This window comes from Poecilia reticulata, chromosome 8 (assembly GCF_904066995.2).
Source record: "Poecilia reticulata chromosome 8, P_reticulata-male-v2, whole genome shotgun sequence".
Taxonomy (NCBI): domain Eukaryota; kingdom Metazoa; phylum Chordata; class Actinopteri; order Cyprinodontiformes; family Poeciliidae; genus Poecilia; species Poecilia reticulata.
In genome coordinates, this window is record NC_088837.1 from 20,457,187 (window position 1) to 20,474,165 (window position 16,979).

The window sequence follows — 16,979 nt, forward strand, 5'->3', positions numbered from 1 at the left end:
GTCTAATGAAACTGAATGCAAACACTGTGGTTCAGTTTCTGATGATCTAATTAAGAGAGCAATTACTCTGGTTTATTGTCTAATATTAAAAATAGTTACAGCTATACTAGTGATGACTGGTGCCATACAATCAGCTGTCAGTCTACAAATTATACATTATAGCAAGCTGAAGGGCTTCATCACTTAAACTTGTAAAAAATGTTAACAGGTAAAGTGACAGTAGCAGAATTTTTTTGGCTAAAAGCTGCTATGAAACTACTGTGACTCTAAGTAAACTACACAAAAGATTTTGGCATGGAGTTACCAAAAATCAGCAAGACCTTAGATTTAGATATTATGGGACTGGTACCTATTTTCCAGTTTCCTAATAGTTAGTTGCCCTGGTTATCCTTTCAAAGTCTCTCGTCAGAAGTTTGGCTGCAACCGTTATTTAAATGATGGCGTTAGGTGCAGACATCAAACTTTGGATTTGACTGCATTTTTTTTTTGTTTTTTTATTCTGTTTGAAGATTTGTATGAAAAGCATTGAAGGCCATGCTTAATTCAGTTCAAGTGGATGAGGATGGGATATGTAGAAGTAAATGAATAAACTTTCATTCTAAGTAAAACACTTGAGTTCACTGCTCTCAGCCTTGTGTCTAATGTTAGGTTCCAAAGTTTTCAGACTGCAAGAACGGTCCGAGATGTTGCGTAAACAACCAGGCTTGCTGAGATCGATCAGACTCTCTCTGTTTTGTGTTACCCCGTTTTTTTCTTGATTTCAATTCCTTGACTCCCCATTACTCTCTTCTGCTCCCACCCTATTGAAGTTGGAATGAGAGGATGGTGACAGGACCCGAATTGGTGTGTTTGAGCACAATAACGGCACAAAGTGCTGAATGAGCCATGACGGAGCAGAGCGGTGCAGAGGGGTTTCGTTTTTAATGGGCTGTCAAAAAAAAAAAACTAAAGCTGAACAATATCAAAGACACTCATCTACTTCTACAAAGAAAAAGTTCAGCTGTTCGTACTTTAGTGGTGCCAATATAGATATCTGGTGCTTTACAAAAGGAAATGTGGTTCTTTTTTGTTTTCAACAAGAAAAATAAATGTGAACTTTTCCACTGCAGACAGCTGCACCTTGACTTCTAAGAACCTGAATTGTTTCTTTGGCATTTTGACTGCTAAGTAAACCCCATTAGCTTCTCATATTGCACTTGTCCGGATCCAGACTTTTCATTTATCATTCTGAAGCAAGGGGACTGTGCCAGTGCTATAGCAGTTTTTTTTTTCTCCTTCTTATTTCCTCTACCGTTTTAAGTTCCCTGCCTCAGAGAAGATCTCTAGCTATGCAGAGTTTTTAAATGCAGGCAGAATATCTGAAAAAAAGAGAGAGATGAAGGTACTCTTGGATAGGAGTGACACTGTTTATCCTCCAGACAGGGTAGTTTATAAATGGACACACACATACACACATTTTCCCCTTGAGTGCCAAGAGTCTCCTTCAGAAAGGAGAAATCAGACAAAAGACCCAGAGCCTGATAACACTCTCATCAAATATAATTTTAATATTCTGCTGTTCCAAAGGCCCTGAAAGAGGAAAGCACGGCAGAGGCGAAACGAGACGAGATGAGTGGGAAATGTAAGATAAGATGAAATGACTGAGAGCGAGCGAGGGAGAGAGAAATGTATAAGAAAGGGAAAGCACGAAAGAAGTAGATAAGTCATAGCTAATTTTTATGCCGTGAATAATTTTGCAGTTCCAAGGCAATTTTGTGCCAAAGAACACTCTTTAATAAACCCAATTGTGCGACTGGCCTGATGTGAAATTGAAATGCACCAGAGTGAGCCAGTGCTGGCATCCCGCACAATGCCAAACTGGGATGGAAGAGCGTTCCAAATTAATACTTGATGAAATGAATTACATCTGCCATGAAAATAAAAGCTGCTAATGTCCAGAGCATTTGTTCTCAGGAACCAATAAGATCCCCGTCGGTGGTTCACTGAAGTATGCGCAGTGTCTGACTCAGAACAAAACAAAATATTCCTCTGGACCCACAAGGTCAGCCTCTTGGGTGCGATGGAAATGCCTGCTGAATAATATGAACACGACGGGCAGCTTCTTTTCATAAATGACTGTTTTATTGAAAGGGAATAAATGGGATTAAATATTTTATTTCTCCTGCACATGACCGAAATAGTAAAATAACAGCGGCTCTTCATTTAACATCCCTTTGTTACTTTTTTAAAAACACTTTGGTAACACTTTATTTGAAGGGGTGTGCATAAGACTGACATGGCACTGTCATAAACATGACATAACACCTGTCATGAACATGAAGGAGTCTTTATGAATGTTTATGACAGTTGTCATAAAGTGTCATTCAGTAAATAATGACACTTTTAATGCAAAGTTGCTCTAAAAGTTGCATTAAAAGTGCCAACTTTGCATTATTTTGTAACTTATGATAATTTAATGCAAAGCTGGTACGTTTAATGGACTTTCAATGCACTTTTTAGAGCAACTTTGCATTAAAGGGGTCATTATTTACCGAATGACGCTTTATGACAACTGTCATAAACATTCATAAAGACTCCTTCATGTTCATGACAGGTGTTATGTCATGTTTATGACAGTGTCATGTCAGTCTTATGCACACCCCTTCAAATAAAGTGTTGCCAACACTTTATATCAAAACTCACAGCCTTTTGATGGACTTTTGTAGGAGAGTTTTCCTGCTGTTCCAAACTTCATCTTGGGATAAAAACTGCAGTGAATATTTGTACAGAAAATTACTTAAATGTACTATTTCTTATCGTTTTCGCTGTCAATTGTTGACAGTTGGTTTTAAAGATGAATATTATGCTAAATAAAAAAAACTAAAAACTATGGCATTCACAATTACAACCCTCTTTTTTTGTACTTATCCTATAACATTTTACAAGTATGAAGTATGCAGATACATGGAAATTTTACTAATTTTCCTTGCACACTCTTTCCAGATCATCCAAAGTCCAGGATCCGCCTTGTTCTCTCTTCTCTTCAACTCAGCACCCAGTTTTAGCATACGTTTTAAGTCTGTCAACTGCAACGACCTCCAAGTTCATTTTTTTAGTCTATTAAACCATTTCACTGATGGTTTAATTATATTTTCTGGATCATTACTCATTCATTTTAGCTTCCTGGCAGTGACTACAGCATTTTAATGTAAAATGTCCTGGTGTCTAAAAAAGTTTGAATCACTATATATTCCTATATGTTTTCCAGCTCCCTAGAAAGAGCAACACTGATCCTCCACAGAGCAAAGGAATATGAAAAGCGTTGCTGCATTACCCCATTTGTTTAAAAATTATTATGCAATTTGTACCAATTTTTAGCTTCTAGCAATAAGTCATTTAACATATGCTAACATGCGTAGTCTCTCAAATACTTCCCAATCACATTTGAGTTTGATCGGTATTTTATCATATCGAGCGCAACAAGTCACCCATCTGGGAAGGAGAACGAGAGGATAAACAGAGATGAACTTTCTAGTCACACAAAGAGACAGATCGATTCTTATATAGCGTGCCTCAGACTAACAAAGGACAGCCGTCTACCAAGTGTAAGAGTGCCAAGCTGGCGCCAGGAGACTGAGAGCCACCATCAATCATGACGAGTATCAATCACCCCCGGCTTTGATTGACTCCGCCGCTGAAGTCATATTTTGCAGGGACTCTGTCTGTCACCGCAGTAATGATGATCTAAAGCAAGGGTTTTTTTCCCCTGGGAATTTGTTTATGTTCGGAGGCTGCCTCGGATCAGCGCTCGCCTACTAAATCAAGCGCTCAGCGTCTTGAGCGTAGAGGCAAGCGTGTGTATAATGAGTCCAATTTTCGTTAGCTGTCTGTCTGTGCTTTAAGTTCTTAGCCGATCACTCCGCCGACTGGTAATCTCTCGAGATGTTTACACCCATAGAAACATATTCAGATGGACTGCTGGAAACATAAATCAAATTATTCTCATGTTGAAGTTACTCATGACTGCTTGTACAACATCGATCCAGATGCTCTGTAATCGATGGTGTCTACTTCCATTCCTCAGAGGGACAGCTGCCGACGGACTGGTCTTGGCCTGACAGTTTTGACAGTTCTCTCGTTTGTCTTCACAATTATATCAATACTTAGAGGACATATAGTACACCTGAAAAATAGAAATTATTCAAGACTACCAGGGTCATGCAATTGATAAAGTAGGTAAAAAACATAAGAATTTTGTACTATGTACTTGCTAGCAATGCACTAATACAATAACCCTGTAAGAGCTCCCTTATGCGGGGCTTTTATTCCTAGCTATTTGAAATAAAACGTTGTGGTTAAAGAGAATAAAGTAAAATTCTGCATTTTTGTTCTCCTTAAATACGATTAATCGAAAGTGAAAATGTTCAGCTCCCAGCAGGAAATGAAGATCTTTGCATCAGCCTCCCTCTGATCTCTAACCATGAATTTTTAGAGTCCTTTGATTCCCACCAACCTCTACATCTTCCTCTATGAGGGTCCCACTAAACCCACTGATCAGTATCATTTCCCACCACAGACCTCTCAGGTGGCCCTGCATTTCACAGATCATTCCTACCTCCAGGCCTCTCCCCCCCCACCTCTGGAAAAGCAGTCCAATCCCTCAAGGGTCACACTCATTACAGCGAGGGGAATGTCTAATCTTGCTCATATAGTTTCTTTTACCTGGAAAGGAATGAAAAAGGAAGACCCTTATCTCCAATGATGAATTTACTCTAAGACATAAAAGGGAAAATCAATGGAGCACGGTCGCTCTCAGGTCGGCTGTATGCATGTGTGTGTGTGTGTGTTAAGCTCACTAAATGAAATGGAGATATTCAGTGAGCGTAGCACTCAGTGCTCTGGGGTGAAGTGTGTTTGATTCCCATGGGAAGACAACAGAGGTGAAGGGGGAGTGGTAATGGAACTGCAGTGACTTATCGGCGGGACCCAGCAGCCGATGGGTTTGTTTATATTGACTGAAACTCAAGATCCACTTGATATTTGAAGAGTAAACGTGAAGAGCAAAGGTGCAAAAGAAGAATCAAAAAAGAAAATGGCTTGTGGCAAATAGTTTAATAAACCAAAAAAAATGTTAATGAATTATTAATGTGGCATAAAATAGTACTAATGGGGATCCTAACCCCAACGCATTAAGATGCTTCGTTCCCCGTATTGATGAGTCTTCAGCCGAAAGAGCGTCTCAGTCTGATACCTGATTCAATTGTTGTAGTTTCCCTAAAATCAGTTACTTTCATGTGGTAGAAAGCTCAGCAGCATTGCAATGCAGCTAAATGCATCCAGTGCTATATGGGACTGTCGGATCGCTGTTCTGTCCAGGGCATCCTGGGAGCTCCTTTTGATTAATAAAATTTAAAATGAATGATGAAAATATTACTTTCGTCATTTAATATTTAAACTGCCTGTTCCCGTGTGTGGAATACAGCGGCTGTTCTTTCTGCCCGTCCATTCATCATGTCTGTTTTGATATGAATTGTTGATAATTCGGCTAGTAGTTTTCAGTGCAGGTCGACTTAATTGAACAGAAAAACCAAAACAAAAGTTGTTGTTTTGCTTAAACTTAGAACTGTGCTTTGAATTTAGTTAAATTTAATGACTCCACATCATCACTGTCTAACAGTTTTGGAGTTAGCAACAATATTCTAGATATTGTGCATATAAGTTTGGTGGAAAATGGTGTTTGTGTTGTATAGGAATCAAAATATTCAGAGAACTGTAGAGGTTTGTGAGTATTTCCTTTAACATATTAGAAAACTACAAAGACAATCGCGAACTATATGTGATGAATGTATTAGGAGTAAGGCCAAGAAGGTTATTAATGATCACGCTTCACAATGACATTTTGATATGACCTGCAGGGAGACTGCATAGAGAATACCAATACCAACCAGAAATATTTATTCTAATTCCTTTGTGTCGAATGCAATTAAAAAGTAAACAGAAAAAGGTTTACCCGCTGAGAAATTATTTTCTGCATGAGTATGTAATAATGATTACCTTGAAATATATGTTTAGAAACTGTAAATCATTTAAGACGTAATGTATTTACGCGTGGCTCACATATTTTTTTGTTTCATACCAGGGCATATTTGATTATAGGTTGTTCTTTTTTTGTATTTCTGAAGTAATCTGTGAATCTGCAAATGTATTCTTTGGTCCTATAAATTCCTATATGTGTGGACAATAAAGTCCACACATACACAAATATGACATGTACATATTTGCATGTGTTTTTTTTTTATCCAACAGACAATACTGGCCTGAAAATAAAGCTAATAAAGTGGCCAAAGTGTGAAAGAAAAGCTCTGGAAGTCCTTCAAAATCTGTTAAGAAATATTGCTCAGGATCACTTTTTAAATCTCGCTCATGGTTTGTTTATCTCAGCTTTTTTTTTTTTTCCTTCTGCTCACAAACCAATTGCAACAGAAATAAAATAACAGATTGCATTTCTACACCTTTGATCTGGCCTCACGGCCTTAATTTAAAATAAAGCACCTGCTTCTTCACAAACCCGAAGCGAAGAGTGCCAGTACTTACAAATTTAGTCCTGTTCTGAGCATCCAGTTTGCCGATATTCACCTTTTCTTTTCTACTTCTGTACAGGTCTTCAGTTTGATCTGGAACCAAGCATCCTGGAGGGAAAACTGGAGGAGAGTCCCAGGAGCTCGGTCATGCTGACACCGGTGTCTGAGGTTTCCTCTGTGGAGCTGGTCACGCTTTCCCCTCCTCAGGTTTCGCCTTCCTCTCAGCTCTCTGAGACGGCGTCAGACACCAGCACTCCGGAGGGCGCAGAGGCCGCAGAGCCCACAGAGGCCACTGAGGCTATGTGTCTGACCGGCGAGTCAGGTAACGCTGCAGACCCATCTATCACGCCAGGGGAGCCATGCATGGATGACAACAAAGACCCCAAGAAGAGCAAAGCTCACCTCCACTGTCCTGTCTGTAAAGTCACGGTCAACTCCACCTCCCAACTGGAAGCACATAACAGCGGTACGATCGACTTGTGACCCTGATTTGTACACATTTCTTCATGTTTTGAAAAGCCACTTACATTTGCCATTGAAATTTCTTGTAGCGAAAGGCTTTGGATAACAAAGAGCCTGTCAAATTTCTCTTTTTTGTTGTTGTTTTTTTTGTCCATCAGGTACTAAGCACAAATTGATGCTGGAAGGCCACAGTGTTCTGCCGCGCCGCAGGGGGAAAGTAGTGGCAGCTCGAGCTGGCTGCAAGAGCAAGCGGCTGGGGAGCAAAGGCAGCGTCGGGGTGCCTAGCAAGAACTTCCAGTGTGAAGTGTGTGAAATATTTGTGAACTCTGAAACCCAACTTAGCCAGGTAAAGATTAAATTGCAATTCATATGTGTTTAAACCTTTGATATATATATTTTCTTTAAATTGGAGAGTGTTTTGCATATGGGGCCACATCCACTGACCAGCCTGGGTTTCCTTTCAGCTTGGTAATGCAGTCTGCCAAAAGTAAAAGTGGTTTGTCAAATGGTTGACGAGCACAATACTGTTGGGAGTCTACTGGACTCCGGCTTGCTTTGGCAACAAAACCGACCAAAACACCATTAGGAAGATAGTCTGAGCATGAGTAATACTCTGGACTTTCAAGCTTTTTTATTCTTTTGAAATGTAAAATGAAGGTGTATGAGGGGATTGGGAGAAGTCCTCCAGATTTGTTGAGACATACCAAGCGAGAGTGCTGCCAACCTGATATGAGTTTGTAAAAAAAAAAAAAGGCCATAGAAGTGATGTTGACTCTGCTGGGAAACGCACTAAAGTCCCAAATCACCTGGCAGCGGAGAAAACGTTGCTCACTATTTCCCCAAACGCTCTCCACGGAGAAACGATGTGGCTGCAGGATTAATCAGAAAACCGAAGCGCTTTCAGATCTTTATCCACCACAATGAACACTTGGAGCTTAAAATTGCATGTTTAGCTTGACTTTACATTCACCTCTACTGCATTAAATGTGGTTAGATTGGTGATAAACACGAAGGGTGGAATTTTAAAGACTGTGTTTAATCCAAAAAGCTAATTTTAACACTTTGATGCAAGTAATCTGTGGCGCTTTCTTTAATCGCTCAGGCACATGAATAAATCTATTAAGACTACATTTAAGCTGCTATTTTTACCATCTATTAGTTTAACAAAATGCCCAGTGAGCAGGCGTTTATTTGCCACTTATTGCAAGCTACTGTGCTTTATGTGTTTCTCCTGGATGTATTACCATCAAACCACGGTCGGGAAGTAATTTCTCTCCTTTTGATGTTCACTTAATGCTATTTCTGTGAGTCATGAGACTGTCTACACTGGACTGGAATGTGGAAAAATAACAGAGAATGTGCTGGCATGTGTATGAGCGCCCAGTCTGCTTTAGCCCTAACTGCATTCCACCAGTCTTATATAAACATCCTCGCTCCCAGGGGGACAAAAGCCTGTAAGGTACCGCAGCCGGCAGGGCAGCTTTAATAAAATAATGCAATGTAATTTCTGTGCACCTCACTCATACCCATGCGTGTATTTATTATTCAACGGACAACATTTGAGGTTGTTCTGCTGTGGTGCGACAGATGCCTGTGAAGCCGGCTAATGGTATTTCTACTGGTCTCGGCAGCACATGAACAGCAGAAGGCACAAGGATCGGCTGGCCGGAAAACCGCCCAAACCCAAATTTACCCCCCACAGCAAGAGCCAGCCGAGCTCCAGCTTCACGGTGAGTCTCAGCCCTTAAAGATGCGCACGAGTATGCATGAAGACGAAACGAGACGCAGTTCTGTGTTGTTGTTTTTTGTTTTTTTTACAGCAGATATGCTTCGACACGGTGTATATATTTGCCCAGAACTGGATCGTTTCAGTTCCACTCTCAGAGCTAATGGTGTTTTTATCGCAACTGCTCATAACATTCAGGACATAAAGAAAAAAAAAAAACCACACAGAATCCCATGGCTTTTAAAGGTCTCTACAGTGTATCATGTTGTGACAGCATGCCTGTGTCTCTGTAATGTCAGAGAGGTTAAACACACTCTTACAGTCGGTGAGTCCCCGACCCCAGAGACAAGTCTAAATTAGTCCTGCTCTCCCCGCTGTCCAGCTCTGGCAACAGCAGCCTGATTCAGCACTCCAGATTAATCACTTTTCTACTCCTGTCATATACACACTCCCCCAACCTCTCTCCCTTCTCCTCCTCCTCCTCTTCCTCCTCCTCCTCCTCCTCTTTCATCCTACAGAACGTGAGATGGAGTGGCTATGCAGGTGTGGCTGTGTCTGCCATGAAGAAAGCATTCACCCAGTGCAACCTCGCCTCTCTCTCCTCGCAGGTCAGTAGCAGGCGAGGCTGAGAATTGGAAGGAGAGACTTGTGCTGGCTGAAGTTTAGGCCTGACTGTGGCCAGGGGGGCAAGCAAAGAAAATAAGGAAGCCACATTTACATTAAAGGACATTAAAGGGGTTCTGGTCTTTTTTCCACATTGTAGCTATTAATATTTTGGTCTGTAGACCACAAAGTTAAAGATTACAAATGAAGTTTACCTTCATTACCAGCATAGTGGGATCTTTGTATATAAGGTGAATTTTTAGCAAAAAAGAAGGGGAAAAAAACACTTTGGGACCTCAAGCTTCTTCTATAATTTAGCAAAAGACGGTTTGCATCTCAGATGCACAGCACATTATAAAACTATTCATGCCCCTTAAAACTTTTGTCAATTTTTTTCCACATTGCAGCCACAAACCTCAACAGATTTTAGGTAATAGACCAACTATTGGTTTGGAAATGATACATGGTTTTCAAAGTTGTTGCAAATAAAACTTGAAAAGTGTAGAGTGCATTTGTATTCAGCCTTCTTTACTTTGATGTCTCTAACCCTGAGCATTCAGCAGCATTCAGCAGCCATTAACAAAGCTGTGGAGAAGTTTAAAGCTCGCTTTGGTTGTTCTTATTCAACAAGCCGTATCGGGAGCTCAAAAAAGGAAAATAGGTCTACAGTCAAAGAGACCAAAATGAAACTTTTTGGTTGCATGAGGGAAAACAAACTGCGCGCTAAATGCTGAAAATATTTTTGTGGCAGCAACCTGCTCTGTTGCTCAACATCTATTAGCAAAAGCATAACACAAAAGACTAGTGTTTCCACAATTATTCATTCAGGTGGGCTGAATGTAAATGCATGTGTACATTTTTATTTATGAAGTCCATGTGTTTGCTACACTTTTCAGATTTATATTTGTGAAATGTGTTTAAAAGCATGTGTCATTTTTCTTCCACACAATTTTTTTGAAACTCAGTGTTGGTCTGAAGGCCTGTTGAAATCCGTTCAGTGGTTATTATGTGGCAAAAAGTGGAAAAAAAAAAAAGTCAAAGGGGTGCGAGTACGCTTTCTGTATCTAAAGGCTTTTCTTTGTGATGAGTTTTTTTAAGAGTAGCATTTATGCTCCCTAAAATTATGAAAAAGGAACGAAGATGAAATCATTTTTGTCTGTTTAGTTTTGCACTAGAACCTCTCTGCCCCTTTCATGTGCGTATGCAGAGAGCCAGGGGCAGGAGGAGCAGCAGCAAACACCCCCAGAGTACGGAACAGAGCAGACGTCCATTACAACAAACGTGACGCTGATTAGGTCAGACATAATATGAAGAGCAGGAATGGATAGGCAGGAAGCACTGTGGCTTCCAGAGGAGGCTTCAAAGCAAGCAGTTTAAATACGCAGCTCTCGATTACATTTACCAGTTGGATCAGGGGAGCTGTCTGCTGACACGAGCCTAAACTAATACTAATACATCTCGATTTTATCATCACGATTTTTATCGAGATGATAAAAATCATCTCGAGGTTTTTATACTGATAGAAATGTACCCAGGAATTTGGAGGCTGTTTATTGAGCAGTTTGTGGCTTTTGTTATTGTGGTAACTCCCTTTTATTTAATATATAAAGCAAACCTTTAAGCTTTGAACAGCAGTGTACATGAGCTGGGTAATCAGGTTAACTTCATTGACTAATCTTAAAACTAAAATAATCTTCATTAAAGATCAGAATAACCCTTTTAATAACTACGAGCTTCAGGGATACATATTTTCTTCAACTTAGTGATGAAAATGATTGTGTCCATGTCATACTTCCTAGATTGTCTATCTTGTTTATGCAAGTTTGGACACCTGTGGGTAAATTCATATTTCATCTATTCGTCATGTGAAAAGAAGTAAATATAATTTGCTCAGAGGTGTTTTGCATATTCCTTCGCTGCAGCTGAGTGTCTGAACGAAGGGCCGATGTTTTGGAGAAACATGTTCGCCCGATCGCTGTTGTGTTCTGCCCTCGTTGTGTTCTTCTCTTGCTTCTTACCGGTCCCCCATTCCTGTCTTCTCCAGACCAAACTGGCCTTGCAGAAGCAGCTGACCAAGAGTTTGACAACTGGCTTCCTGCCCAGCCCCCTCACCCCACCAACTCTGTGCACAGTGGCGACTAACCCGCTGGCTCTGCGCCACCCGGTGGGCGCCACCACCTTCATCCAGACCCCATTCCTGGGCCCTGCACTGTTCCGGCCCGCTCCGGGGCCGCTGCGGGCCACGCACACACCCATCATCTTCTCCCCTTATTAAGGACTTAACCGATCTCCCAGTTAAGCTCCGGCCCTGTCCCTTTACCAAATCCAAGGCCCTCGTTTTAGTGTGACCGCGCAACAAAGGTCACATCCAAACTATGCAGCCCGCCTGACTTAAAATGGGAAGAGTGCACAAATTCCAATTTATCACCAGGCCCGACGGCCTGAGAGCGCTTCTCATCACAAAGGCCAATATCCCCTTTCATGCCTTCTTTCTGCTCCTTTGATGGCGACCTCAGGAGCAGCACAGGCCTCCAGACAGTGACTGGCACAAGGAGGCCGCATTTATAGCCATTTCATGGGTCAAACATGGTTTAAATTATAAATATTATTGTGTAATTTATTAGAAAACATATATAGAAAAAAAAATCTAGATGTACGTTTAGTGTGGTTGCCGCAAAATAAGGTCCCTTTACTTGATGCTCTTATAAAACCTTTTTTATCTCCTATGTTTGGAGGCTTGATGAAAAGTTGTTGTCGTCGGTCCGTAAAGCAGCTGAAGCAAAGCCATACGTGTATGGCTGCAGAGGCCAGCCTCACCCATCAGTGTTTTCAGCTGGCAAGCTTAAGCAACGTGGTTGCCTGGTATTGTGAATATGGTTTAAAAAAAACAAACCATAAGACGTCTTAGTTTAAGTTTAAGGGTAGAGTTCTGAATTTTTATTGTGAGGTTTTGTTAAAAGGTTACAAGGTGTTGGTGTCTTACCTACAGTAGATGGCACGCCTAAGCTGCCATCACAGATTCTACCTGGCCAGGTATGCTGGCATATTTAAAAAGGCATTACATAAAATAATTAAGGCACATTGAGTCGTATAATGCTTTTGAAGTACATGTTTAGCTTTTGATGCCGTCTCAGTTTGAACAGTGCATGTGTCTTGGGATCAGTGATGTGTAATTTTGGGTTCTGCTACATCAGAATGATGTATTTGTTCTTATTTCATACAAAGACTTGTATGATCTAGGAATGAAACTTCACTGCTCTACTCGTACCAAGTGGTCAGATAATTATCTGCCAAATTAGTCAAAGAGAAGGTTATTTATTCAGTTTAAATCCTAATACAAAGCTTGTTTCTTATATATAATTGGGTAATTCCTGTAATATTTTAGTCGTAGTTGTGCAATATGCTGTAGCAGTGGCACGTTGCTACATGAGTGAGAGAGGTTTTACATTCCAACATGTCCTAAAAATCTGTGGCAGTCTGGTGTAGCAGACCATCAGATTATGCATGCTACCATCTCAAATATGTAGGAAGACAATGCTGGAGCTCAATTCTCCTAAGGCAAAATCTTTCTATGCTATGGAAATGCAAGGTACATATGTAATATTGCAGGAGTATTGGTAGAACCTTCATTTGTAGATCCAGATTAGTTGGTCCCAAGCTAACATTAGCATACAGTCTAAATGGAGCCAATGTGGACCTCTGCAAAAGAACTGCAACTTCAGAAATGTGACAGTAATTTACGTAAATCATTTTTTATCAATACTAATCTGGTATCATGTTAACATTGGTTAGTTATTGACACACATGTTGAGCATGAAAAGCATTTCTTCTCAGACTAACCGAATTAATTAAAACCAAAGCAGTGTGAAAATCAGAAACTTTTCGGAGGTCAATGTGAATGGTAATTTATGTATTTTTTTTAGACTTTCTCACATTTCTATCGATCTGTTGCGCTGACCGGAAACGTTGAGCTCCAGGGTCATGATCCAGGGTCAGCCTCGATTTCCCTCGTAAATATTCATTGGCTTTTGTGTAAACAACTGCCTGATGTGAACAAGACGACGGTTTCAAGGTGTGTTTTTTTGAGATAGGAGTTGTTTCCAGCACTGAGGCACAGTTGCTGGCAATGCTGCCTTGCCTTGGTTGTTTGTCTTGTTTGACTGTGAAGCGTGATGTGAAACACCTGCACTCCCATGACCCTGGTGGACAAGTCGACACAGACAGGGGATGGACAGACAGACAGACAGACAGACAGACAGACAAACAGACAGACTAGTGGAGGTGTTTTATGAAGGTATGAAACCTGTTCACTTTAATCTCTGAAACCAAGTAATCTGGATTTAAGATAAACAAGGAAGTCAATAAATATATTACCGAAGGTAAGAAATTATTCGCCTTTTAATCTTTTTAGCAGAAGCTCGCTTCGAAAATTCAAAGTAATCACTTTAAAGGCTCTCAAGGACAAAAGCGACACGTCACTGTAGGTCTATAACTATGTATTCTTTGTGTTAAAACTCAAAAAGAAAAACTGCATTACTGATGTTTGTTTCTTTCTTTTCAAGTAAGAGTAACAGCCCCTGCATCCAAGTTTTTTATTTATTTATTTTTTTAAATACACCCAGGATTAAACAGTCAGTAAGATCCAAAAAAAGGTCAGCTTGTCAATGAAACTATCTTTCAGTTTGCAAATCTGCTCTTTGGAATCTAAAATTCTTGCTTCAGAGTATTACTCATGCATGCAACCTGGGATTATGCTTTTTCCTAAGGTAGCGGCATGAAAATATTTTTCCGCAGCTACACGCGTCTTATCCTGCCAAATTCCCCCTTTTGTTTCGCTCCCATCCTCACTTCCTTTTTAACCCCATTCTCCTTTCACCTCACCGCCATCACCTTGACGTTGTCCCTGATTTTCTTCTGCTGTGATCTCAGTTTAAGCCGATGAGGAGCAAGGAAATGACGCACACAATCAAAGCACATAATGAGAACACAATGGATAACTTGATGACTTGATAGGATTTCAGTGTTTGATGAAAAAAATTTGACAGCGGGTGGGAAGGCTGCTCAGCCACATTCTGATTGACGTCCCGGTGCTGTGTCTGAGCGCAGCGTGTGGAAAGGGGTGTGAGGGGGGCGGGGGGATACAAAGCACAGTGCCATGGCAACCACATTAAAAAGCACCTTAAAATGGATTTACTTACAAAAGCAATGATTATTATGTCGATGTTCTCTTTCTTTTATTATTATTATTATTATTTGTAGGTGTATGTTTTATAAAATTCTGCTTTGGAAAAAAAAAAAACAATCAAGTGAGAATGATCCTGTTATAGTTTATCTGTAATGATGACAAGCCTCACATTTAAAGCAATACATTCAAGTATGTTTATGTTCATGTCTGGTGTGTCAATGACTTTTTAACTCTTCTCTGCTGTAAACTCCTCATACAGTGTATTGTGTGCCCCTCCATAACCAAGGCCAAGTCTGGTTTGTCAGTGAAAAGTCATCTGAAATAAAAAATAAAAATAAAAAATAAAAAGTTGTGCAGCTGCTGCCCTTGATGCTTGATGCTCATGGCCAGTCTCGACATGAGAAAGTGGCGGCTGGTGGGGGCGGGGAGAGAGAGGAGGGCTGCCTTAAGCGCCATATGACACTGCCGCTTCACTTTTCAGCGGAGCAGTAGGACCTCTGTATGACTTCCACTGAGCAAAAAAAAAAAGAAAAAAAACATTGTTACGTCAGCGACGAGTGATGTGGAAGTGACACATATGCAGCATCGACTTGTCTTTGTGCTGTTTGTGCTCGTGCGCCGACTCCCACGCAGGATATCTGCTGACATTCTCCCCTTTCCTTATGCCGAAAACAAACTCTTGGCAAGGTCTCAGCACAGGACTCGGAGCGCGTGTGTCATCCTCTCTTCAGCAGTCGGACCCAATCATGTTCTCTTCAATTACAGGAACCTATGCATTTGTGCAACGTGTGTACATGTGTTTGACGCAGCAGTGCCACCTGTCGTAAATAACCTGTAACTGCCATTCAGTGCTTGTGCTTTAAGAAAACCCCTCTTCATCCGACGTGCATTTGTGTTCTAAGGACTCCCAGGCCGTTCTAGGTTAGCAAAGCCCGCCAGGTCTCCTCCTCGCCGTAATGATGTGATGGTTCTCCCCGGTCCCACTTCTCAGTGAACCAGCCAGCCTTTAATCTTCACTGTTTGTTTCTTTCTGTTGCTCAGTGGGAACTCTGACCCGGGCGACCCATTTTTTTTTTTTCTTGAATTAAATAACCAAGAAGAGTCGGATTATATGTAGAAATAGAGCAATTCTAGAGATTCTACCAGAGTCATTATTGTTATCTGTATTATAAATATTATAGAAGAGAGTTTAGATGAGGTTATTGTTGAATGCCTGTTTGAAAACAGGGTTGGGGGGGGGAACTTTTATTATTTTTCTTCTTTATTTACATGGTTTTATCGACATGTTTTATAACGTACAACAGAAAATATTTCAAACGAAAAGATTTGAGTGAGCTTTTATTTTCCACCATGCTGGCAGTTGCTGAAATAATATTGTAATTTAAGGCCTTTTACAGACAATATCATGACGTTGCATTAACTAGGCCTTCTCAGGGGTGACAGGTTGAGCAAATGTTAACATGACCATCCATTCAGGGTATCCCTCCATAGCTCCAGAGGGCAGGAAACACTGTACACATGGATGGGATGATGAGAGATATAAAGAGCAAATACATTTCTGTACATTATGAGTAAAGTGGGTTGGATTTGGGGGAAATAAAGCTTTTTCAAACTTGTGAAAATGTCTTTAATTATTCGGAAATGAACTTTTGTGTGTGTGAATCTGTGTTTTTTTTTTGTTTTTTTTTTTTCATGGGTAAAACGTTTAGCAGGAAACACAAACAAAAAATATACTAAAGGATTTTTGGGCAATGACGTACTGCGTGTGAAGAAGGAAAACAGGCCCATTGGGGTCCTGTTCAGCTCCAAAGTCTGCGACGTGATTATGGAATCAACTGGAATGGGAAATGCATCTTCAGGTTCTTGGAGTGACCTTCTCGAGTGCATCAACATCACACTGCTTGTTCTCTAAGATTTTCCAACTGTTCGGAGCTCGCCGCAAAACTGTTGATCTTGCGGCGGTTCGTTATTGTGTTGGAGAATGTCAGCAGGCGTCTTTTACCAGGCTGGTGGTGCTCCAAATAAATTATAAAAATGCTTTTGGCAGTGTAGCTGCAATCTGTATCAAGTCTTACCCCTACTTTGGTTGAAGCTCTACAAAATCTTGCAGAGAAACTGTTACCATGAATCAATGGTCTTCAGATCTTACATGAAGATTAGTATGTTTTATGCAAACTCTTCCAGAGTGCAAGCAGGAAGGTTGCAGGAAAAAAAAAGGGAGGTTGTGAGTTTTTCAGGCTTGAGTGCAAATAATAAATGTGTTTCCAATAGACACTTTAGCAGTGCTTTATGTAGTCAAAACACAGCTTAGAATAGTCAGCATATGGTTTTAAAGACCGATCAGCAGATAATTTACAAATATGCCGGGTTTTAATTGCTGTGACTTCTGGGAGGAATACGATCTGCAACTTTTCAGGCTGCGTACACGGTGGAGGTCTTGAAA

The 16,979-nt window shown here is 40.6% G+C and overlaps 1 protein-coding gene across 4 annotated transcripts in view; it reads left to right on the forward strand.

The window, feature by feature from the left end:
* The window catches only part of znf385c (zinc finger protein 385C), a 139,469-nt gene extending 123,311 nt beyond the window's left edge, over nt 1-16,158 (forward strand). For all 4 annotated transcript variants that reach the window (XM_008417065.3, XM_008417064.3, XM_081610178.1 and 1 more), the window contains 5 exons: nt 6,640-7,026; nt 7,181-7,368; nt 8,654-8,752; nt 9,267-9,356; nt 11,396-16,158. In XM_008417065.3, the coding sequence (XP_008415287.1) occupies nt 6,640-7,026; nt 7,181-7,368; nt 8,654-8,752; nt 9,267-9,356; nt 11,396-11,626 (995 nt within the window). In that variant the 3' untranslated portion in view covers nt 11,627-16,158. The remainder of the gene's footprint in view (nt 1-6,639; nt 7,027-7,180; nt 7,369-8,653; nt 8,753-9,266; nt 9,357-11,395) is intronic.
* Nucleotides 16,159-16,979: the final 821 nt, after the last annotated feature.